This window comes from Haemaphysalis longicornis, unplaced genomic scaffold, assembly GCF_048455015.1.
Source record: "Haemaphysalis longicornis isolate Haplotype H1 unplaced genomic scaffold, Haemaphysalis longicornis Haplotype H1 scaffold_2, whole genome shotgun sequence".
NCBI classification, from domain to species: domain Eukaryota; kingdom Metazoa; phylum Arthropoda; class Arachnida; order Ixodida; family Ixodidae; genus Haemaphysalis; species Haemaphysalis longicornis.
The window spans coordinates 230,037,992-230,064,120 of record NW_027526295.1 but is presented as its reverse complement, the minus strand read 5'-3'; the positions used below and the strand labels follow the sequence as shown (position 1 = coordinate 230,064,120).

At 46.3% G+C, this 26,129-nt stretch overlaps 1 protein-coding gene across 2 annotated transcripts; it reads right to left on the bottom strand.

Annotated features, from left to right (window-relative positions):
• Positions 1–1,767: 1,767 nt before the first annotated feature.
• On the bottom strand, positions 1,768–25,718 carry Ssp6 (PDZ domain-containing short spindle 6). Of its 2 annotated transcripts, none has more exons than XM_077699606.1 (6): positions 25,449–25,718; positions 23,218–23,337; positions 17,477–17,579; positions 8,438–8,598; positions 6,000–6,313; positions 1,768–5,339 (listed from the first exon to the last, which is right to left on the bottom strand). In XM_077699606.1, the coding sequence occupies exons 1-6, from the start codon at positions 25,569–25,571 to the stop codon at positions 4,952–4,954; spliced, it is 1,209 nt and encodes a 402-aa protein (XP_077555732.1). In that variant the 5' UTR covers positions 25,572–25,718; the 3' UTR covers positions 1,768–4,951. The 2 variants fall into 2 exon arrangements, with proteins under 2 accessions (XP_077555732.1, XP_077555733.1); XM_077699607.1 differs by lacking the exon at positions 25,449–25,718 and adding an exon at positions 24,651–24,785.
• Positions 25,719–26,129: the final 411 nt, after the last annotated feature.

Genomic DNA, 26,129 nt, shown 5'->3' with positions numbered 1-26,129 from the left:
CCGCTGCAGAAAAAAAAACACCGGCGTACGTCGTCTGCTCCGTTTCAACCCGATTCTCAATGGTGGTGTCAACAGAGATGTTATTAATCGCACTCACATTGGAGTCAAGGCAAGGCTTTGCATTCGGTGGGGTAGAGTATGGAACGTCCCACACACATCATGTGCTTAGCACGGACAAGTACCGCTATCCCGCAGAGCCCGACGTAACCAGTGACAGCACACTCACATGGTTGCCTGCATGCGTGCCTTGCCAGTGAAAACAACCTATACTGCATCACAGTACATAGATTGAAATTTGGAAGTTTTGTAATATTTCTTGCATTTCTTTCTTAAAAAGCATTATTTTGTGGCTGCAGTAGAGCTGAGTGAGTTACCAAAAGCTAGTTATTTCAAATTGAACAAGAGTATTGTTTAAAAGTGATCAGAGGACTGCAGGAATTTGTTTAGTAATGCCCCCATGCGCAGCATCCCAGCGCAGTATCTGGGTGTGAGGATACCATACCAACAGACGCACCCAGAGGCTAATGCCGGAGTGCGGCGCATGGGAGCGCTACTAGAACAAAAATTCCCGCAGTCCACTGTTCTCTGGCAAATAGTACATGCATCCCACCAAATCAATGCAGCATGCAGCGTTTTTTCAGCCATGCACATTGAGAAAGAGTAATTAGTTTCATTTCGTACACAAAAAATTACTTGTTGCCAAAAACTGAGCTAAGATGTGTTCATAAAGTGCATGTATACAGGGAATGGTTTAGCACACTACTAATGGAACTGGTAAGCAAATACATCTACTTAGTCAAAACTGCGCATTCGGACGGGACAAGGAAAAGAAGACAGTATGAATATGAATGTGAACCAACTAGCCCAACAACATGCTTTGATGGACATCTACTTAGGCCAAGTTGTGAACCCGGATCCCAATCATGAGGCAGAGATAATTAGGATAAGAATGAGGAGGAGTGTATTCGGCAGGCATTCTCAGATAATGAATGTATGGCAGCTGCATCTTACCGGTACTCACCTACAGGGCGGAAACTTGAAGGCTCACTAAAAGGGTTCAACTTACATTGAGGACGACTCAGCAAGCAACGGAACAGAAGATGATAGGCGTAACATTAAGGGGCAAGAAGAGAGCGGAGTTGGTCAGGGAACAAGCGCGTGGTAAGGACATATTAGTAGAAATTAAGAAGAAGAAATGGACGTGGACAGGGCATGTAATGCGAAGGCAAGATAACCGTTGGTCATTAAGGGTAACAGAGTGGACCCCTAGAGAAGGCAAGCGTGGCAAGAACCGGCAGAAAGTTAGGTGGGCAGATGAGATCACGAAGTTTGCGGGAATAAATTGGTCGCAGTTAGCACAGGAGCGGGATAATTGGAGATCTATGGAAGAGGCCTTTGCTCTGCAGTGGGTGTAGATAGGCTGGTGATGATGAATCAATAAAACCCGCCATCACGTTGATGAGACATTTGGTGGAATATTATTTTGTGGAGTTCAGTTAGCAACAACACTGAGTATTATGGCTCCCAATATGTGAGTAAAGGTACATTTTTTAAAAGCTTGAGGCAAAGCTTCACTGCACCATCAAACTGCAGCACTTCATTCTCTCAGCTTTTTTTTTTCATCTGAGCCACCTACCTGGCAAAGTACCTTTTCACAAAGCATATCTTCTCAACAACCACTTCCCTGTAGCACACTGACGTTCTCACATGCGCCAAGTATTCAAAAATCGCATGCCACATGCTAGTATTGCAAGGATGCCAACGAAAGAAATATTTCAATTATTGTTTATTAATGACTAACAATGTAAGAAAAAAAAACTGCTCAGCATCGCTATGCATCGCAGGTATGTCTCGACACCATCCAGCATTTAGTACCAAATCTTTCAGTGCACAGAGCATTTGACAAAGGCGCTGCACCAAGGAATTACACTGCAGCCGAGGGTTGCTCAATACTGCCAAGGCAATAGGGAGCACACAACCAAACCATTTCCTTGTCTTCTGTTCATCTGTTCAAGCTTGACTGAGGTCCATCATAAACACTGCAACTACTCTCTGGAATGGAGGCTGACTAAAGAAACAGCGCCGGAAAATGGCTGTTCTATTATTTCAAGATCTATATATATGTACACAAATTTGTATAGTAACCACGTCTTGCTTGCTCTCGGCAGGGAAAATTCTGCCGCAATGAAAAAACGGTACTAGCAATGCAGGACTAGACAGTTTTCATGCATGCAAGTGTTAAAACAATAGCAAGGGCAGAAAAAAAAATGCACGTTAAAACACTAACACTCTTTAGGACCATGAAGCAAGGTGTTATTACGGTAGTCAAATTCGAACTTCAAAAGCCTAAACAAAACATTAGAAAGCACCGCAATGCAAATCGCACTGGTAGGGCATTTCTGGGAAATGAGTCTACCAGCTGTAGTCTACATTACACGACACAGCAAATGCCATAAAAGCAGGGTGAACTAGAAAATTGTGGCCAAGCGTATGTGACAAGACAACACACAAAATACAAGCAATATAATAAAAGCAAACAGAATAAAAACAACATAAATATGAGCTCAAATGTAAATAGATATGTGCGTCTCTCCTATGACAAGAAAACTGACCTAAAAATACCGAAACCCGCAAGGGTGCTTTCAAACGAAAAGCAATTCAGCAACTGCACAGTAAAGTTCAACACAATACTTTGACACCAACGGTGTCCAACAGCTTCCGTGCCTTCTTGGAGTCTATCGTGTAAGTGACATCTGAAGACAAGTTAAAGTGAGCAAAGCGCAAAATGAAGCGAGCGAAAATGGGATGACTGATTTTTAAGCCTGCATGCCCAGACGACGGTGGCAGGTTCTGTTATGCTCCTTATTAGATGCTCGTAAAATCCATTGACTTGGAAAAAAACGAAGGTTAGTGAGTGTTCTATAGAAACTCCCCAGCTCGCAAAAGCACACAACGGTCTAAGCTTTGACCAAGCGCCCTTAGTCCTGGGAAGCCTTGATTGAAGCATACTAGAGAACTGCATCACCAGAGGGAAAAGCCGATGACGCAGAAGCAACAGATCGAGAAATATTCGATAATGCATAGCAGGGTGCATTCAAAACATTGTAAGCACAGAAGTGTTGTGAAGAAAAAAGAAGGGAAGATGCTAGTTCAATAACAAAAAAAAGAATTAATGCCACTACGGCAGCGAACTGCCAACCCCGCTTCCACCAACATATCTATGTTGGTTTGCATTAAAAAGGAAGGAGTTACAAAGATGACACATAGGATATAAATTAACAATCTCTACAAACTTCTTGTGCGATGTGCAGTGTTACCTCCATGCTTAGCTACAAGTTTGCGGAAATGCAAGTTAAAAGTAATTTGCTATCTGCTTCTAAAGCAACTTCAGATGCACTTATGTACATGATCCAATAGATTCCTCCCGATTCTGGGGACTGACGTAATAAAACAATTTACGTTGCAGTCACTTAGGGGCTCATGTGCCACTGATTGTGCACAAAATAGCTTTCTCTGTTAAAGCTAACACATCCTTAAATTATTACCTTTTCCAGTCAAAATACCTTTCATTGCAATACGAAATCAATAAAAAAAAAAAGGGGGCTTGCAATAATAGGGCACCGGTACAGCAGTATTGTCTGATGAGGAGCACATTTGAGAACATCGCAACTACAAGACGACCAGACATAACATTAGAAGCACAATTCAAAGCAAACATGGCACAAATGAAGGAACTGTCGCATTCAGGTAATCACCGTTAGAAACTTCTGACACAGCTCTTCCAAGTACGGAAGTTACATATACTGTCAGCGCTTGTAAGTGTAAGAATAATAAAAAAAACCATTGCATACAATCACTTCACACAGGTCAAATTATTTACCTTGAATTGAGATCTGAACTGGTTGTAGGTCAAAATTGACTCGCACATCAATAACAAAAACGATTGTTCACATGTGACCCTGCAATCGTGCGAGATTGCAATAAGGCTTGAAGCAACAAAATATGAGAGCAACTTTAGGTACATAATAACTCCGTCGTAGAGACATCTGTGAACCGCTGAATTATGTCAGGAAACTGGCAACTTGACTTCGTATGGACTGTGAATAAACACAGAGGTGGCCTTGTTGGAGTGAGATGGTGACTTCATAACCTATGAGGATACACATTTGTTCTACACCTGTATCAAACATCACACAAAGTTCTATTCTGCATGTTTTGATCATATCTCATTACAGCCATAAATGTACAATTGTGTTAACAAAACAGACAAACCGTATATAATGATTCCAGACTAGGGCACTCTAGAAAAGTGAGGCCAAGCCATTCAAAGGAAACCTCCATTTCTGCAGCTCCTGCTGTTGGCGAGGTTTAGCTGTCTGGCAAAATCAAAAGTTGCTCAAAAATGCCAAACGCAGTAATTGCAGAACCCTTGTTCAAATATATGCTGCACCCAATTGGCTTCCCATCTCGAGCGAACTTTTATTAGCTTGGCTTTTATAAAGTATTTCAAGTCACTATTTGACAGAAGCAATAATTTCTACCAGTGCAGTTTGCACCTACATCGTAATGGCAAATCACAAAGTACAATCCGATATATCACAATGGGTTCCGATGAATAGTGTGACCGTCAAGACATTGCTGTTTTAATCACTGTTTCAATCACTGCTATGCGCTCAAGGTAACAGAACAGAGCCCAACAAAACTAACCCCGTAACCTAGGATCCATTCTTATCGCTGTCCACTTAGGCAGCTACCCAAAGCTTATCACATCTCAGTTGCATCCAGTACAAGTCGTTAGACCAGGGAACAGGTCATCGTGACAACAATCGGCAAATGGGACTCGCAAATTAAAAAGTCAAGTAACTTAGAACCCCCCCCTTCGTCCCAACAGTCACCCCACTTAAGTGTGGCATTTTCAATTTATGCGGTATTGTACAGCAGCAGGTCAAATTCACAGCCGTGTTATTTCGTCGCGGTCCAAACCATCTGCCTTAGGGGCTGACGCATTGGCAGTGGCTGCAGCCGAGACAGGAGGGGGGGGCGGGACGCCCAGGGGGACTTTCTCCTCGTGGTCGGAGAGACGTGAGGAGAGGCGAGACTCTATGCTGCCAGCTTCGGAAAAGTCGGTGCTCTCCGAAAGGCCGGTGCAGCGGGAGAAATCGGTGCTGCAACGCGACTCCAGCCCGTCCCAGGAACCCTTGGGTGTTGGGACAGTGCTGGCCGGCAGACTGCGAGAGGCCTGGCGCTTGGCCGCTGCGGACGAGGCCTTGGGGAGCGTCGCAAACTGCTTCTGCTGCGAGACTGGAGATGCGTGTGTCGTGGAGGTTGCCGAGCCAGCCCTGCAAGAGTCGCATAAAGTACGCTGTCATCGCCTCACTTCCCGATCTTAAAAAATTATCAAAGCTAGCCTGGAATGCCAAGAACATTACGACTGCTGGCTATAAATTTTCGTTATAGATGCGCAAGCGCACATAAAAATTTAAAGAAGCTATGCCTGCATTTTACATTAGACTGTCCTTGTTGACGAGAGCATCTTGAGATGCACAGGTCTTGAGCATCCGCTTGCAAAGAGGCACCTTAGTTGTTGCTGAAAAGTGGCAGTATCCCCCACTCAATCACTGTCTCAAGCACAAGCATGGCCTACACAACTCTGAGCTCTTTGACAGCAACGATGAAACACACCATTCAAGGCCACATGTGTAGTACAGGCAACGTAGCACAGCCAATTGCTTTGCCCACATGGTCGCAAGGTTGATTGCGAACTGCACCAAGCAAGAGCCTTTGGAAGGCTGGCTGTGGGACCTTGCAAACATGGAGTACTGATCCAAATTCTGTTTACATCTGCACAAACATTTAACTGCTGCCAGAGCAATTACTTTGAACGGTCCCTCCTATAAAGGGTTCTGGTACTGCTAACGCAGTACGAGACCCCTTTATAGGAGGGACCGTTCAAAGGAACCAGTCAGGTCAGCAGTTGCACGCTCCCCCTCTGCACTCACCCTTCAACAGCGCTGGGTGCCAGCTGGTTGAAGCTGCGGTCCGAGCGCATGGAGGAGATCTTGAAGCTGTGCCTGTTCCAGGGCGATGCGGAGAGGATGCGCGCAGCGGAGGTGAGGGCCTCGTCCTCCCGCTGCCAGGAGGAGGCTGAGTGGGGAGCGCCGCCACTGTCCCTGGCCTGCTGCTGCTGGGTGCCGTTGCAGAGGGGAGTGGCCGCCGGGGGCACGTGGATGCCCCTCTCGCGCCAGCCATCCAGCAGCTTGCGCTCTTTCTCGCACAGGCCCTTGAGCTCCGTGATCTTGTCCTGGAGCACCCTCTGCAGCACAGTTACGGCCACTATTGCCGACTTGTGGCAGCACGGAAAGAACATGGCCACAATAGTTGCAAATGACAAGCAGGAAAAGAAACAGAGGAAGCAGGCTTTGGAAAATAAACAAGAATGACAATCATATCGCCATCAGCAGCAGCAGTGGCCCGTGTCCACTGCAGGATGAAGGCCTCTCTCATATTCTTCCATCTGCTCCTGTCTTGCAATGTCCTAGCACATTCTTTGTCCCCGAATTTCCCGATTTCGCCCCTCCATCCACCTGTTGTTAGTTCTCTGCATTACATGCCCAGCCCAAGTCCACTTCTTCGTCTTTAATTTGGACTACGATGCCTCGCACTTAAAGGAGTACTAACACGAAATTTCAAAGCTCAGATAACTATGTAAAAAGCTTCCTTGTATATGGAGATACCCCATCGGAAGTTTAAAGAGGCCATGAGGACAAAGAACAAGTTTGGTTCATTCGAAAGATTGCCTCGTTAGAATCATATTGACAACACTTTTAACACACACTTCGCTCAAATACGCTATATAATTAGGAAAAAAGGAAATGGCTATGCAACCCACTAGCTCATTTCCCGCAACAGAACCTATGATGTCATACCAGCCAGCTCTGCGATTGGCGAAGGCCAGTGAAAGCAAACGCAAATTAGGCAGAGCTTATAAGCTTGCCGAACAAGCTATTTGTGCTCAAATTTAGGGAACATTCTTTTTATATCAGAAAGAATGGTGGGACAAACAGTGGAAGTTATGAAAGCACACCTAAACATAGAAGTACTGATGCGTACCGTATTTACCCGATTCTAACGCGCACTTTTTGTTCGAAAAAATAGGCTGAAAAATTGCATGCGCGTTAGAATCGGATACAAAACCAAAACTGCCGAAACAACGAAACTTTCGTCCCACCCATCGCCATCGCCATCCCAAGATGGCGCCAAAGCTCTTAGCAACAATTTTTCGGAAGCAGCAAGCCTAAGCGCCTAGGCTTTTCTATCGGAGTTCACACAAATCGTCAAATCGTTTCGCTTGCGCGCTTGATAACAGCATGGCAGCAGCGGCTCCCATGCGTTCAAAACGAGCGGTCGGCTGAAGCGTGCACCTCTGGAGAAGCTCTCGGGATGGGCGTGCGAGGCGTGGGCCACGATCCCATAGACCATGGTTGAACGCTCGTTCAGAAGCGTGGCATCGCGAACGCGCTTGAAGGCACGCAAGCCGAGATGTTGTGGTCAGCGGGGAGCGACGAGGAGTGAGATGAGTGAGATTACTTCGGGAAATAAATCGCCCGCTTCTCTCGCATTCGTTTGTCTGGGACACAAAGGCCCGTTCGCGTTACAATCGGAGGTGCAAGTTTTTTCGTTTTTTTTGCCAGGAAAATCGGGTGCGCGTTAGAATCGGGGGCGCGTTAGAATCGGGTAAATACGGTACTTCTGTTGGCACTGCGCGCACTATGCTTGTTTTAGCTTCCCAGCAGTCCGCCGCTTTCGAGTTGTCTTACACGCACTGGCCGATGGGCGTAAGCGACGCTGTCTTACGTGACCCTGTTTGTCGAGGATATTTCATGTTTCACGAAACGATTACTTTCTACAGTAACAAAAGCAATCCAGGTGAAAATACGGTCAAAAAACAAAGCAACGGCAGACAACGGCCCGTGCGTGAGCATGGTAGCGCCATCTGGGAAGACTGACGGCAAGCAGCACTGCAGCCGAAGCACGCAGTGCAAGTTCGTTTGTATACGCCTGCTTATGACTTCATTGCCGACGTCCATAAAACGCACAATTTGGACGGAGAATCAAAATTTTAACCTAGACTGATTAATTTCTTAGTGAATACGGCATCATTTGCTGCCGGACAAGCACTAGGAGCACTATAAAACACGAAATCTTTCGAATAAAAGAAACTTGTATTTTGTCCTAATGGCCCCTTTAAACCGTAACCATTCAGTAGAACATATTTTAAATCAATTTTAATCTTTGCGCGCACAAGAAAGCTCTCTCAGTGTTCGATCTCTCAGTGTTCGATACCTTGCTCCCAGGTCATTGTTATGGCCAGCAATTAGTCTGCATGCAGTATCTTTGATTTCATGTGCAATAAACACTGGCCACGATGTTTACGTACCTGCAGGCGCAGGTAGCGGATGTGCAGCTCCACCTTGTGCACGCAGTCCTCGAAGAGCACCACCATGCGCATGGTGGAGGCACAGCCCTGGATGAAGCGCACCAGGCTCTTGTGGTCCACCCGCTCCATGTCATGGCCGTTGATCGACAGAATCACATCCCCTGCAGCAAGAACGCATCCACACACCTGTAGCACCAGCGAGGAGGAGGAGGAGCAGCAGCTCTCTTTGCAGGCAGCTAGAGAAAGACCCTAACATGGGGGCCCAACCATACAGTGTTTCTGCATAGCCAAGTACTATACGTCTTTACATTTACACCCCCTTTGAAACAGATTTCGTACCTCAAAGATTACCTGATGTAAACAACCATAACTGGGCGACTTCTAAGATGGACCATCCTCTAGTGGGGGTGCAGCAACTGCATGCTGCGTTTATTACCGAGGACCTGCTGAACACAGCTGCGCTGCCTCAGCCGTGCAGTAGACGTACGACATGCTACACAATGCAGATATGACACTGCAGTGCTGTCTGTCTTAAAGGACTTCTACCCTAGGTGTTGTGCATGTGGAGCACGTCTTGGCCTAGTTTAATACAGTCCATGGTCAGCTAATTAAAGCAACAGTGGTGTGAATCGGAAGTGCAACACCAGCTCACCAGAGAACAAAACATTCACTCTCAAGGCTGTCGCTTCAAGCACAGAGGAGATAAAAACTGTGAAATATTGCCTTCCCACCTCATGCTATGCGTGCCGTCTTTTCCCGTGTATAATGCGCCCCTGCATATAATCCGCACCTCCACTTTCAGACTACCGGAAAAGAAGAAAAAAAAAAAAAAATCCTCGCGTATATCCCGCAAATTTGATACAGGAAAGACTGCACCAAGGCTACTGCTCAAGCAACACATCACATACTATGTAGACAGAAAAAGCGTGTGTTTAGCAAGTAGAATACACTGACTGCAAGGCAAAGTCCCAATTCACTAATAAAATTCAGTTGTTAGAGTGCCTCGTCCTTGTTTTTTCTTTCTTGCTCTTGTAATATTTTGCGCAACCGCTGCCATGGAAGGCTTAGTCAGTAACAGTTTCACGGCATAACGTGCATTGCCGTGAAGTTGCACTAAAGAAAAAAACCCTCGTATTATCCGCACCCCTACTTTGCCACTGACATTTTCACATTTTTCATGTGGGTTACACATGCGAAAATACGCTACTTTCCACAGGTCCTGGCCTGAACGGCATTACTTGTAGCACCCAACAAAGTGGAAAACCTGCCATCATCTGAACTTAAAGCCACCGAGAAGGCTCTTCTCAGGATTTTGCTAAACACTGAAGCCGCAGGTATGCCAATGGGTGGAAAGCCGTTGCAAAACAAAGCCACAGAGCTTCCTAAAATTGTAAAGTTGCGCAGCAGGACTGCAGTAGCACTGCAAGGAGCTTCATCAAATCTCACAAAGCTAGTCTGAGAAGAGCAGCCACAGGAGACATTCGAAACTGCTTGCTGCAATGGCAATATTCAAGTGCGCCGAACCCGCCAAAATGTTTGTTTTGGCACACAACGAGAAAGCCACAGCACAGTGAACATTACTTCGGTGCCAAGACGCCAAAGTTCCATTCTCTTGACCACTTTTTCAGAGCTAGAGCTTGCTAAATAGTAACCAAGATGATTGGACCTGCTCTTGCCAGAATGACTTGTTTTCAGCCTGTGCACAAGTCTCAAACAGACAGAGTCACATACTAAAAATATACACCAGGAAGCACCATGGATAGAAAACTTTGGGAAACAATGCGATCACTGCTTACGGGGTCGAACATTTGTCGCCAGCTTGATGGAAGGAAGTGTCAATGGGACCCGATAGCACTGTTCGCAAAACATGACTTAGCCTGCGATAGACAACAACATGCTTACTTCACCGAATCAAGGGACATAAATTTTAGAGCATGAAATGGCTTCAAAGCGAGTGATGTGGCCCATTAAATACTGCTGCCAAGATGCAAGAGCTTTCCACACTGCCTTTGCTTTTTGCAAGCAGTGAAGCACAAGAAACAGCATACCAAACAGGGCAGCATAGGATGTTCTTTTGGAAAAGTTGTTGCTGCTGTCAGCACCCATATGTTGCCTGAACAGAACAAGCAGCAGTACTATTGAAGACCAAATAGTTTTTCACCTTCAACGCCAATCTGTTTGGCCACATTTTTAAACCAACAGCTCTTATAATCTGCAATGCCACCAAGACCCCAGTGGAACAGGATCCTTGCTTTATGCAAAAAATCTCACCAAAGTGGCTTCCTGGTGGTGTCAAGGCAAGTGTTGAATGGAGGTAGGTCACCTTGCATTACTGGTAATGCCAGACATTTCATGTGGGATTTAGCACTTTTGGATCTATTTTAGCAGTGCTCCCAAGTTGGCTATAATCAATAGTTCTTACTCGCATACGTGCGACTGATGCCTTGTCTGTATGAAAAGGCATGGCGAGTCCCACCAAAATACAGTAGAACCCCGTTAATACATTCTCGGTTCATACGATTTCCCAGTTACTACGCTCTCAATTGTGAACACTATATATTCCCCATAGTACGTTTCCCTGGATTGTACGTTGCTCCCTTCCATTTATTTTTAAAACGTATCGACGAGTTTCTACTGCATAGGTGCCAAGATACCGTATTATAATTTGCACACCCCTTTTTTTATCAGAGTTTACAGAAAAAAAAAAAAAAATTTTTTTACTTGCATACTTGGCACTTCCTGTCTCGCCCAACACAACAGATTGGCACACGCGCACAAGCAAGCACACTTTGGGCAGCACCGCGGCGCCATGGTGCATGCAAGTGCGGTGACACACTGGACTATGCGTGCATAGTCCCTTCATTCTTTCCTCCTCCGTGCCTGGATGTTCCCCGTCGCCACCCCTCTGTGACAGAGCAGAGGTGAGGGCAAACATTCCGGCGCCCCACGCGGCAACACTTCCCCTTCTCTACCCTTTCCGACACGTGCACACCCCTTCTCCCGGTCTTTCCACGGAGAGTCGGAATTGCTCGAGCGGCTGCCCCTCCCTCCTTTCCCTTATGCCATGAGAACTTGCAACACATAAAGGCAGGCGCAGAGCCAGTAGCACTAATTTCTGCATCGGAGGCGTGTGAGGGTCTATCAGTCTTGCCTCTCCTTTCCAGCGAACACGCTGCGATGAAATCCTCCTTTTGTGTTCAATTTTCACCGTCAGTAGATCCCCGTTTGCTTCAGTAGTGATGGGCTACAATAACTATACGGGGAAATTCAAAGTCAGCGTCACTGGGTTTGACAAAGAAAAAGGGAACCGTGCCGCCGCAAAGCACTTTTATGTGAACGAGAAAGAAATGCGGTATTGTAGGAGAAGAAGAGTTCACTTCAAAATACCAAACTGGGAAGGAGGGCGTTTCGGGGACCAAAGCGAGGAAAGGTTCCTGCCATGGAAGAAGAGCTGCGGAAGTATGTTCGGCAGATGAGGTCATCCTGTCTTGCCATGTTGTGCTGGATGCTGCAGTTTGAGGCAACGAAGATTGCACACGAGAAAGGGGTCCCCACTGCGGCAGTCAAGGTGAGCAGAGGCTGGGTGACGCGCTTCATGAAACGCCCCTCAGACACAGAACAACCCTCTGCCAGCAGTTACCACAGGACTACAAAGTGAAGATTGTATTGTTTGGTGAACGGGGATTTTCATGTCGCAGACTGCGAACGCCGACGAAATGCCGCTGACGTTCAACATGTCGCACAACACCACGGTGAGCGAGAAACGCATCTCGTCCATGCCGATTAAGACCACCTACTGCGATAAACAACGCTGCACAGGGATGCTTGCTGTGACAGTGGATGGCCACAAACTTCCACCCTTCATCGTCTTCTAGAGGAAGACAGTGCTTAAATCGAAGCTGGGAGGCCGGACCGCATTCACATCTGCGTGCAAGAAGAGAATGGGTGGACGGGGAGCTAGTGAACTGGATCGACACTGTTTGGGGCAAGAGACCGGGGGCTTTGCAGCGACTGCCATCATTGTTGGTGCTCAGCAGCTTCAGAGGGAATCTAGTAAAGAGTGTAAAGGAGAAGTTGCACGGCATGCGGACCAATATACTGGGTAACTTAAGGGGGGACAACACTGGTCTTCAAACAACGTCTTTTAATTTTCAAGTAAACTTTGAGAAAATTGTCAGTCTTGCTGCCTTTTCCCCACTGATTTCAAAAATGCCATTATTTTTGGAGTCAGTCAATTAGTTACCAAGATAATTAGAGATAATTAGTCATTTTTGGTCAAATAATAGACAACAGTGTTGGTCACAAAACTGTAATCTTTGCTTTTTCTAATACTATGAACCCTGATGAATGCAATAATCGAAGCAGTTTTTCGGTGCATCGCTTGGAACCAATTTTACAGCTCATTAAACTTCGGTGTTTGAATTGGGCATCCGAAATCGTTCCTTGCCACAGGTGCAACCAAATTTTAATTAGCTGTAAAATTATTTCCAAGCGATGCATCAAAAAACTTCTTCGATTACTGCATTCACTAGGGTTCATAGCATTGAAAAATATAAAGATTACAGTTTTATGACCAACACTGTTTTGTCTATTTTTGATCAAAAATGGCTAATTATCTCTAATTATCTTGGGAACTAATTGACCAACTGAAAAAAAAAGGCATATCAAAATCAGTGAGAAAAAAACAGCAAGACTTACAAAGTTTACTTGAAAATTAAAAGAAGTTGTTTTAAGACCAGTGTTCCCCCCTTAATGTCTGTCCTGCAGCCCTTGGATGTGTTAGTCAACAAACATTTCAAGGACTATGTGCACAAGATGTATGTCGAGAGGATGACCTGCAGAGAGCGAGCACGGACTCACTCCCACTGGGAGGATAAAGAAACCGCCACTGGAGGATGCAAACCTTCACATAAATGCAGTTACCTTGCAGTGTTCTCGAGAAATAGATGTGATCATTGCAGACCATATAACTCACAGGGTTGGGGCATTTGCTAGGGGTAACCCGCAAACGAAACACGACCAGACACTACGGGAAGAGCACATGGCACTCACCCAGTCACATGTGCTTGGGCATCATTTGGCTGTAATCTGGCTCACAAAGACAATATTTCAAAATAGCACCTTGTTCTCACCGCTCTCCCTAATGCGAAGGTGTGTTCTTGGCATAGAACCACGAAAATCTTTCTTCTACTTTTTTATTTGGTGATGCTACCCGTATACACCAGCACTGGCATTACATACATGCTTATTGATTGATTGATTGATTGATTGTAGGGTTTAACGCGCCGACGCAACGCAGGCGATGAGGCGCGCCGTAGTGGAGGGCTCTGGATTAATTTTCACCACCTGGGGATCTTTATCGTGCGCCGAAATCTCGTACACACGAAAGTTTTTGCTTTTCGCCAACCCGCGACCTCGTGCTCAGCAGCACAACGCCTTACATACATGCTTATGAGTGCGGCAGACCACCTGCTTTTCACCAATACAAAGATGGTGGATGTCGTTTCTATCCTGTTCATTAGGTGGCACTGCTAATTTCGCATTGGTTAACCAGACTGCTCCCATGGCATCAGCACAACGACACACTAAGAACAGCAGAGCCAGACAAAAAACTTACAGTCGTTCAACTCAATGTGAAAGCTGTTGGAAGTGCAGAGCAGCGAGTCACCATAATGGGCTGTGGCGCCGTTATCCGCTCACTCTTACCACCCATCACGCTCTTCGCCGCCCTCATTTCAAACCAACCCAAAGAGCGCTCCTAACTAAATGAACGCAGGCGCTGCCGGTTAATTATGTATATTTTGCCTCAAATGTACCTGCAGTTTTCGTTGCGCTAAACAATGGGGAGATGTATGACAAGCGCCAGCAGCGATTCACGAGTTTCGAATGCTTATGACTATATAAACCGCTTGGCATTTAAAGCCTCTGTGGGACGCCGCGACGACAGAATGCCGTATGGCTCTACTTCCGTCCAGCGAGTGAGCTACAACAAGGCGAGCCCCGAAAGTGCTCTGCACTTATCATTTTCAATGCTCCATTGGCTCTTCAGATGTTGCCACACAAGACACTGTGCCCCTGTGCCACCCCCCCCCCTTTTTTTGTACACTGGATTGTCACCCTACCCTATTTTCAAGCTAAGCTTATATTGGCTGACTTGTGCTATCAGTGGCGGCGTTTGCTGAAACCATTTGCAGCAAAGCCAACTTTATCAACATGTTCTAATGACAACAACGACGATGATGATGATGGCGCCTTTGAAGTATTTATCACATACCCACTCGGGGGGATTCGCCAGAGATAGTGTTTACTGCGCCCCTGTTGAAGCTTACATCAGTGCCGTCATCCCTCGCATCATGCCACATCATAGGTGTAGTCGCTTGCTCTAGTCGGGCAGTTCCCTATCTAGCACGACATGGGTAGGCCACGCATAGTTCGCTCCACAGAAGAGCAGGCAGCCATTGAAGAACGAAGTGTTCGTGATAATCGCAGAAGATGACCTACAATAACATATATCAAACATTTGCATTCTAGTAAACAGGGTTCGTACAGGCTTCAAAAAGCAAAAATTCAAGGGTTTTCAAGGACTTTCAAGGACCAGAAAACACATTTTCAAGGTCCCCACCTAATGTTTTATCTGGGATTATTTATAACTTTTCCAACACAATGCAAAAGTTTTTTATTGCACAATACCTAAGCACATTACAGCACATCTAGATAGGTGCTAACGGGTTCGTAAATGCTCCCCCAGCTTTATTTTTTTTTTTATTTCATGGCTGGTATTTACAGGTTTTTCTTTTTTCTTCGTGTTTTTCTGAGGCTGTTTGATTTCAAAGCTTAGTTAATGTTGCCTGCATCTCCTGCTTTGTCAGCAAGAGTATCAGCTGAAATTAAATCGAGCAAGTGTTGCTTCAAGGCAGGATGAACTATGTACACGTCCACCATTTGCACGTAAAAGCAAACGTAGATGGAGCGTATGAGGAACAGTAAACATGCAATGAGCAAGCGTCCACAGACTAGATGCAAGGTAGAGAACAGAAGCTGGCTTTAACTGGATTGTATCGTGATATGAATTGGACTGACAAGTGCCTGCTCCTAATGTTGCCTTGTAATATAATGAAAATCCACCAAACTTGTAATTTCACGCAATACGCTGAAACTTGATTGTTACAATGTTTCTTTACATTTGTTAACACCTAAAATCCATGACAAACACTTTAAATTCTTGTAAAAGACAGGGCCATTGATTCTCTCTGGAAAAATCAAGGGTTTTCAAGGACCATGTAAAAATTCCAGGACTTTCCAGGCCTTGAAATTGACACTTCTAAATTCAAGGGTTTTCAAGGACCTGTGCGAACCCTGCTGCAAAGCTCAGCGAAATGAAAGGGTTTCATCGATGGTTTTGATTTTAACTTCAGTCATTTGTTCTGATTTTGGCAGGAGTATTTTCGTTTGTGTTTTGCGGTCACTGCGTTTAGATTTTGGACATTTTTGTTTTCACTGTGGTAAGCCTTGCGTGCATCCCCATTTCCGGAGGGAAGGGATTATAATTTGTACAGTCCCCAAATGAATTAAAAAGGGACAAAGGTGAAGTGGATAGTGGGAACATAGCCATGCAGAGGACAATCATTGTCAACCATGGGAATATCGGTGCAATACGACATCGCAGCACGCAGAGATGGAATAATGGAAGGAAAGCAGAGCCGAGCTCGCAGGAAGCAGATATGTTACTTTCAAGCTGAACTTATTTCGTGTGTATGTATGATCTGCATTACTTGCAACAAGTTGTCGCCATGCATATGTAATACTTTGTGCTATCACCCTTCTCCTGCAAGGTAAGTCAGGCAGCAATATTATAAATAAACAAAAATTACGCCCATCTTCCCGCGAGGGAACCCTGATGTGATGCGACGCATCAGGGGGGAGCGTTTGGACTGACGCTGGTATTGGATTGCGTCAGTCCACTCGCTAAAGGGACTGTCGCTTCCATCACGTCTTCATCGGAAGAATCAAGCCAAGCACGAAGTCATCAATCGAAGTCGAACGAGTGGAGTCGAACGAGAGCGAGCGCTGACTGAACCGCCGCAGCGCGCTACCCGCTTTGTATTCACAGCGCCTGAAGGAGAGGAGACAGCGGAGGAGAGTCGCGCATGCGCGCACTTGCGCGACGGGAGCGGAGCGAAGCGCGCGCACGCAGCTGTTGTTTATGATAATGAGACGGAGTGAGAGTGTTGCGCACAGCTGTCGGAGAGAAGAGCGGAGGAGAGTCGCGCATGCGCAGGTGGCGTGCGGACGCCACCGACGCAGGAGGGACATGCCTCAGAGCAAGAGATGCGTCGCATCTAAAATAAAACTTTTGCGCGACTTTGTGGATCTGCATTATCATATTCCTTACAAGACATTAATTGGGGTCCTACACAGCACTGTAACATCAAGAGTGTAACAGCAGAGAGTTATGAATGGATTCAGAGAACCTGGGGACATCAATGCACACCAATATCTCTACCTATGATCCTATCAGAAAAACAGCCACTGAAGCTAATAATCATCAGAATTTTGCAAGAAACTATGACCCAAATGTCACAAAACATTTACTAGAAGATGACTAAATAAAAAAATATACAATTGACAATGACATGCTGTTAATACCCCGAATGTTTAGACTTCCAGCACGTTGCTCTTGCCTTTTTCTGCAGTTTGTGCAAAGCGCAATTTTTAGTTTAGATGTACCTCCATTTTTTATGCTTAGGATATTTCTTGGTATATGCCACAGTTTGCAATATGACAAGCCAGGGCACATTTCTTTCCCCTTGTGTGATGTCCCAAAGACATTGGGTCGGTACTCTTTTTGTTATGAAGACCAAGTGCACTCCATACACATGCTTGCTGCCTAGCCCTTGTGCGTATAGCAGCAAAGCCAGAGCCAATTATTTTCGAACCTTCCACCCTGACAAACAAGCACCCTATGCTTAGCCGAGATGTGGTAGTCAATGGATGAATGGAGACTACTGGTGGCACGAGAGAGCCACAACGGGGACCCACCTGGACGCATCCCAGCACGGAAGGCGGGCCCATCGTACTCAACGTAGTCCACGTACGTGATGAGCTCTATTTCTCCATCTCGCTTGTGGTGGATGCCGTACGTCTGCAAGGGGAGAGTTTCTCTCAGCCAACGTTTGGGCCAGCATTCACGGTAACATGTGCACAATGTTTTATACTCAACTGCCAACAGCACGTATCTTCCAAGTGTGCAAACGGTAGCTCTATCTCGTACACTAAATAAATGCTGGAAACTAACAATGAAAGTATGCTTCATTAAAACAAGTTAAGGAACTCCGAACGCAGAGGTGGAACACGGTACATGGGTTTGGGAGCAGTTGTGGGAGCAGGCAGAATTGCCTTCTGTAGCAGGGTTGGAGCAGCATCAAAAGAATTTTGGAGCAGGTTTGGAGCAGATTTGGAGCAGCCAGAAATGCCATTTGGCCGGGGCTAGCACAGGCTGCTGCGACGGCCCCCTGCCAATTAAACTTATTTATCTACTATATCGGGCGTTCTACCGTGAACTATAGAACCTACTCCGAACCAGGAATGCAGTTCTTGTACTACAGTTAAACCTCGATGTAACGAACTTCAATGTAACGAAACCCTCGATGCAACAAACCACAGAATTTTTTGTACCTTCAAGTATATGCACACCATGTATTTTCACCCCCTGTATAACAAAGTCTCGTTTGCCGAAATTTCAATGTAACGAAGTTTTATCAAGAACTAGGCACAAAATTTTAATTTTATAAGTGGATTTTGGGAGACACAAGTGCCAAAACGGGGTCTTAATAAAATGCGAACGGCGACACTGGCCGCCCAATGCCGCGGATGCAGCGAGCCACGAAGTTCGTGAGCAAGTTCCTGACATGCAAACTGCGTGGCGTGCATACACGGCTGGCGCACTGTTTCTGTTTCTGTCGAAGCTTAATCGCCTATGCGAGCATCATCATGAACCACATGGGGCGTTTTCTGCACGGACACCACCCGCGTGGATGCAATTAGCTCCAGCGACCGCTTCTAACCACTCAATGAAACGCAACTTGAGGGGCATGTGAGAAAAAAAAGCGAATAACGCAGACTACATTTTCACTGTAAAACTTCACAAGCGCCGCTTACGAAAGCGCCCATCAAATATCCTCTGTGGTAATAAGCCTAATCGTCTCTAGCGGTGCCGCCGGCACCACATTCCGCTGCTTTGCTCTTCGTTTGAGTTCGCTCATGCTTGTTGGGTTCCATCGTTCCAGCAAGCATTTGTGAATATTTAAGAGCCTTGCGCGCTCGTTTTTTGTCACTATGCCTTGGCCAGAAAGCGACTCGCGCTGCACAGATTTTCCGGGGGTTACGGCTGCGGGTGGCCGTGGGAGGAACCTGACCAGTTTCGCCAATGGGGAGGCGTGCACCCTATGGCGGGAGCGTCGAAGCGCTCGGGGATGCCAGCTGGCCCTGACAGAGACGATTTGGCTTACCACCGCGGAGGATATTTGATGGCTGCTTTCCTAAGCGGCGCGTATGACATATTGGAGTGAAAATTTCACCCATGTTATCCGCTTTTTTTCTCGCATGCCCCTCTCGTTTGCTTGAGTGGCGTTTCAGCGAGCGGTTAGACGCATCGCGCGGGTGATCTCCGCGGCAGCGTCAGCGCGCCTGTGGCTTGCGGGGCGCGTTTTTGCATGCAGAAAACGCCCCATGCTGTTCACGCTGACGCCCGCGTAAACGATTGAGCTCCAACAGAAACAGAAACAGTGCGCCAGCCGTGTATGCGCGCCCCTTTTTCGTTTGCAGGAAATGCTTCATGCGATGAACAGTTCATTATATCCGCAAATTTCAATGTAGTGAAATTTTGATGTAACGGAGTAAATTACGAATGTTACCGAATTCGCTACATCGAGGTTTAACTGTATATCTGCAAATTTACAATATGCAGAGTTACCTACCCTCGGCCCCATGAATGCACTGCGTTATCATTGTTAAAAGGGCAAACCTCAAGCGCAGAGCAGAAAGGAATGCAACAGGCATCGCTTCGTGTCTGGTAAATGGCAGTGTTTAGTGAACGCATGGCGGCATCCTGTAAAACAAGGCGTTTGCTTGCACTTGTTATATCGAACAGCGGTTTCAGCGAGTGCGAAGCAGAACATAGCTTTGTCTTCCCCGTCACGGGGTTGCGAGAGTCGACCAGCGTACGCCATAGACTACGTAATGAGAGCGTGTTAGATGGTATAATAATGCTGGACCATTGTCTACATAAGCAAGGCTAACCCCAAGGTTCACAGGCAAAAATGAGTAATTAGCTAACAAAGGTGAACCGAACCACAAAGTGAGGGCAAAGCGTCCAAAACCCTGTTTGTTCAATACATGCAGCTACGCTCGTCAAAAATGGTTGACTAATTTGAAGTTCACCTCCAACAAATTCAAACCCTTTTGCGAATATTATTCTATTTGTTTCCGGTGTGACACAAAAACATTTCACTCACTCTTGGTCATTTGTATTGATCGTGGCGCAGTGGCCGGCACCGGCAAAGAAAACCGTGCAAATGCGGCACAAATAAATTCCAAAGTGAAGACGGAGAGGGCGCAGTGCCTGCAGCCTTACACCTAAGCAAAAGCCTACTTCCATAGCCGCTCATAGCCTTGATCAAACCGAAACCATAACCACCTTGAAACTGGAAACAGGGTGTATCAGCCAATTTTTCGGGCACAGGGCATCATGGAGGTCGTATCTTGTGGCTCAGGATGCCGCTGACCAACGAGTTTGGCGCAATAGGGGTGGTTCGGCGCAGGAAAAGAAGTTTGGCGCTCAATGGCGCAAATGGCACAGCTGTTCCGCCCCTGCGAAAGTGACCGTTCACCTTAACGTTTCGTTCACGTATAACGCCCTGCAACCTAAAAGCAATGCTGCACATCGTTATTTGTCAATAGACTGGTGAACAGATAAGAATAACCATGCTGTGCACTGAAGCACATATTTCATGCGTGTAATATTTAAAAAGCCCAGACTAACTTACTAAGGGTGAACAGCACCCCCCCCCCCCCTTGTCCCACATGGCCGGCCACCAAGTGCTGTTTAGGCAATTCATGCTACCCAGCCCCTACCCTGAAAAGTTAGCCACTCCAGCCTACTACTAAATGCACAGTTGGGCAGGCGAAAATGTGCCTACTGCTCCAAGCACCCATACTTCACAGACATTTCCCTTGCTACTGCACACACCAGAAATAAGAAATTTTCTTCCACTTTGGCACGTGCACTGAGCCACAACAAAAAAGTGGGCCCTGACTGATAACAATGGCAGACAGTCTATGTGTCACTAGGTACACATGCGAACCCTTGGAAGTAAACCCGGAAGTGCATAGAAAATTGGCAATGCAAGGCTGTGGCAACCCCAGACATACAGAGCAAGCACTAGCTTGAACAAAGCACAATACAGTGCAAGCAAAGCATGGGCACGGTTTCCCTTTTATCTTGGGCAGCTTCTACTGGATAGCACTATTGGTGTTAGAGCTCCCCTTTTCACAGAGCTCATGCACATTGTAAATATTTGTGACAAGCACCATAAAGGCTTCTTATCAAATGAAGTTGCCAAAGGAGCAGTAACAGGGGGCAAGAACCTCGCAGAGGTTCCGACCCAAAAGAACTGCTGTAGACAAGTTAGCTTGTCCCAATTCCATAATGTAAACGCGACGCCAGCAGTAAATGGTCCAAGGCTTCTTACACCCTCTAGGCAGAATAGTTAGCAACTCTTTCAAAGCTCGGAGTGGAAGACATGCCAAGCAACAGGGTGCCAAATTTGACGATGTTACTGACAATGTGAAAGCAATAGCAACAGGGCCCTGTCAATACAAGACTGCCTCCACAACAGGCAGGAAAAGGCGAAAATTGTAGCAAACCGTTGTCACCAGGCACAAGACAAGCATACATGTTAATTCTTCATGTCAATTGCTGAGAGAGACCGAGGCCCCGATGCAGCAGTCATCTACCCAGTCGCCCTTACTAATTCGGCTTGAACACCCTCTTTCCCCCAGTCGATTTCTGAATACATGTTGAAGTAAATTGAGGATAATTGCAATTTATGGCAAACTTTTGATTCATGCCCACTTCATCCAACCTGAACTGCAAACTCTCCACATATTTAAAAATTACTTTCGTTTCAGCATTTCCACAAGTGCCCAAAGTCATCACCCTTGCTATGTGACAGACAATATGAAACCGTAAATAAGCCTTGGTTATCCACAATGTCCAAGCAGCTGGTTACAGCAGGCAAATGTGCCACACAGATGTGATGCTATTAAACTATATTATGGGTAGTCCCAGAAACCGTAAATAAGCCTCGGTTATCCACAATGTCCAAGCAGCTGGTTACAGCAGGCAAATGTGCCACACAGATGTGATGCTATTAAACTATTACGGGTAGTCCCATGTATGGGGACTGAAGCTATCTAAATACATTACCGTTCAGAAAAGCACTCGGCAAAACCCGCAAAACCCACAGCACCAGATCACTTGTGCTGTGGGAACCAGACAGAAAGCTACAGCACTAAGTTTGGCGAGTTGGTTACTAACTAAGGAATTCATCGTACTAGCGAACATTACGACAGGGACAAAGCTAAAGAGGAGACAAAACACACGCTAGAACTTCAACTCTGTTTATGCCACAGATTCAGGAAAACACCAAAAAGTACATGATATTCGAAAGGGTTATCATAAAAATGCAGCGAAAACAAACAAAACAGGACCGCTCATATCACAGGCCAAATTACAGAGCTGGCCCATATCACATGACGTAAATTAAACCCACACGGGCGAGCAGCCTTCATCCATCACCCATGCGCAACCACCTTCCCCTTTCCAAAAAATTAAATTCCTTTGCGGAAACACCAAGCACGGTGCGCTGATGCACCTTTCCCCTTCTCTGCCTGTCTCGAAAGCCTCAACAATTGCTTTGTCTGTTTCAGTTCAATTTTTTGGAGGGGGGAAGGTGGTTGCGCATGGGCGATGGATGAAGGATGTTCGCACGTGTGGGTTTAATTTACGCCATGTGATATGGGCCAGCTCTGTAATGTGGCCTGTGATATGAGCGGTCCTGTTTTGTTTGTTTTCGCTGCATTTTTATGATAACCCTTTCGAATATCATGTACTTTTTGGTGTTTCCCTGTTTCTGTGGCACAAACTGAGTTGGAGTTCTAGCGTGTGTTTCGTCTCCTCTTTAGCTTTGTCCCTGTCTTAATGTTCGCAGTACGATGAATTCCTTAGTCAATCAGAAAGACATGGCAAAAATTGTTACTTCATGCAGTGAAACTCCATCCACATCACTACAAGCCTATCACGATGAAGGTCTCTCCCATACATAGATTCTATAGTAGCAGTTGGAGCTACAGATGCTACCCTATCCTAAAATGGAATGCACTTCATAGACTGCTTCATGTCCTTTTTATTGAAAGTTTGCTTTGCCATATTGTTTTATAAACCAGTTGCAGAGAAATACCCAAGGTGGAGTAAGTTCATGCAAAGGGAAAATTTGACATCCAGCTGAAATGCGGCCTTACGGCTACAAAGGAAAGCTATATGGCTACCTTGGAAACTTTGCAGTTAAAAAATTCGCCCTGGTCCAGGACTAATTTTTCTTGAACTGCGAAGTTTCTGAGAAAGCAGCATACCTTTCCTCCGAATCCATACGGCTGCGTTTTGGGAGGATGTTGAATATTCCATTAGCTGTTTTGCTTTTGTAGTAGTTAGATTTGGTCACCTGCAGTGTAAATCCAAAGGAGCCCTTGCGTCTTTCCACGATGATGGTTCTCCGGCGTCGGTCTTCGTCCGGGCCGGTAACTATCACCCGGTCATTTTTCACCCTCTCCAGGATTTGGTGCTGAAAGGTGTGCACGTCACACGTCAGTGATCCACGCATACATTGGCTGCTAAAGCAAAGCGGTAGTGCAAGAACATGACAGTCACCTGCTTCGATCAATTACTGCCTACATGAAGAAAAAGGCACGTCACAGGTGGAAAGCTAACAGTATCCATGCAGCAAATGGTAACTCTTCCTTTTAAATAAGTGTGCCTGCAGCGTGTACCGGCTGGCAACCCCAAACACTGCAGACTAAAACGGAATGCGACGCCTGCAGCAAGCTGCGTGGAAAATAATGAGCGTGGAAATGAAATCCCCTCCAAGCTGACAGATTGTCCGAGGTAACCGTGAACACGCACAAGTGGTCGCTCTGAGGTTGCAGTACTGTCATTCACTGAACAAAGTGCACGCAAAAAAAAAAAAAGAAAAAAGGGATGAGAAATGTCCTGTCTCACGGAGCATTAATTAGAGATACTGCTACATGGGTTCCCCGTCACCTGTTGTAAACCCATGTACAGCCTTCCAGAGGTCATAATTGCTCCTTGAATATCGTACGTCAATATGAGCCCATACATTGTCTGGATGCACGGAAGGCATATTCAGATAACATTCAAAGCACAGTGCCTGCACTGTATCCTTACGCAATATGCATATGAATACATGTATTCTGGCACTTGCATGTTTGCAGTTGACGTGGGTTTCAATTTCGAAGCAGCTAAGCAAGTAACGTTTCGCATTTCCATCCGTGTTTTGGCAGGGCCACAAGTCTCTACGCAACCAATCACTAAGTGGTTGCAATGTAACAAACAATGCACATTTGCCCTAATGCAGCACCACAAGACACAGCACTTGGATACCTCAAAGATACCAGCTTTTAGCGATGCGGAACCCCATCCGACCCTGCTATTTTAACACGACAGAAAGATGCCAAGACGCTGGACAAGGAAAGTGTATTCACTACACGCTCGCGGCCACCAACCACGCGTGCTTTCCATGCAAAGTGCCCTTCCAGAAGCTCGCAGTACTTGATAATGAAAGCAAATTCCCCACACAGAGGCGTGAAGCCAAGCGCGTTTTCACTGGCTTTGCTCCAGCATCCCGATGTCAGGGCCGCTTTTCTACAAGGACACTCCGACTGCCTCCAACTTATCAGCTCAGCAGCGTTGCATATGCCCGTTATTGCATCCCGATAACAACACCGCAATATCTCGCACTGCCTTCAGGACACGGGATTTTGATTGAGCCGGCGTCGACACGGAGTGGGGGTAGTAGGGAGGATGCGTGATACTGTCGCAAGATTAGTGAAGGGAAATCCCAACAAGCACCAGGAATACCTGCGGATCGGGCATTTCGGACACCATAACGACGACTCGTGAGCGGCTGGGTCAAGGTGCAACGCACAATCCAGCAGAGCGTTTCCCGGTTGCCCCATCGACGCTGTACGCCTACCTCATTATCTCCCGCGGGCGAGCGATTAACCCAAGCAGCGCTGTTTGGGAGGCAGCCAAGTGCTTTTGTGCTTCTACGGTTATTTTCGCCCTCACGCGAACGCACGCGTACTGCATCCACTCTGCCCGAATATGCGGCCTTGGTCGCTAGCGAAGCGTGTGAAGCGGCCGCCGATGCCGCCGATGCGTTTTCGCTGGGGATATGCTCAACCACTCACTGAAGAACTCGTATATTTCGCAAAATTGGGCGCTTTAGAAGCTCGTACTCCAAGCCGAGTTTCAATTGAAGCAAGTAAAAACACGCAAATCGATCAAGCACCGAGTGTCGTTGCAATGGCGATAGCGGAGTTGGAGTACCCACGGTGTAAACACAGTAAATAAACGCCGATGCTGCGCAAGGTCTCACGTTTCCGAAGAAATAAAAAAAGAATGTAACAACACGTCAGCGGAATTTCCCAGGTTTAGGTCAAGGTACTGCCGAGACCGAAGAAACAAGACTGCCGGGGAAAAACGGGAAAAACAGAGTCGCCGGTCAGATCAGCCAGATAGCCCTTGTTGTTGAAATATTAAGCATGCTCCACAGGCCGCCACTATAATGTAAAAACAATCGCGATGTCCTGGCAGCACAGAACAAAGAAAGCGCACAAAATAAACGGTAAAATACGCCTCCCCGTCATATCGTACCTGAGACGTTTCCAGGCTGGCGAGGACACTGTTGTGTCCGTGGTGATGATGCCGTCGGTGGTGGTGACGCTTGCCATGCTTTTTGCTCACTTTCGGCGATGACATACCGCCGCCAACGAGCATTGTGAGCGCGTTCACTAACCGAAAGTGTGCAACGTCGCTTCTTCCACCGCCATCGCAACTTCCGCCGGCCTCCAAACCCCGCCGCCTGTCGCTAAGCTACGGCGCCTTGTCTTGCTGCTTTGTTGCCGTGTTTATGTGCAAGGTCTGCAGACTCTGCAGACCGGCGCGCCACCAGCGTTGTTGTTGTGAAACTCTACAACAATTCAACGAAAGCCTAACAAAGTAAAATTTTAGTTCATAAAAACCCAACAGTACTTACAATATTTTTTAAATATACTAATAAATGTGTTTGTTTTTTAACTGTAAGAGGTGACCTAAAAATGAACACAAAATGATGACTTATTTCTCGTTGATTTACTCAAAAAACTAATAAGCACATTCTTATTTTATTTTTATTATATTATTTGTGTAGCCAGCACACTGAGAACGCTTTTTTGAGCTTTATTTGAGAAAGCTTTGAGAAAGCAGAACCCCATTGCGCCAATCGCGGGAAAAACAAATTGGCGCGTAGTTTGGTTTTGCCGGTTGTCACATGCGCTCGTTCACCCCCGCTGGTTG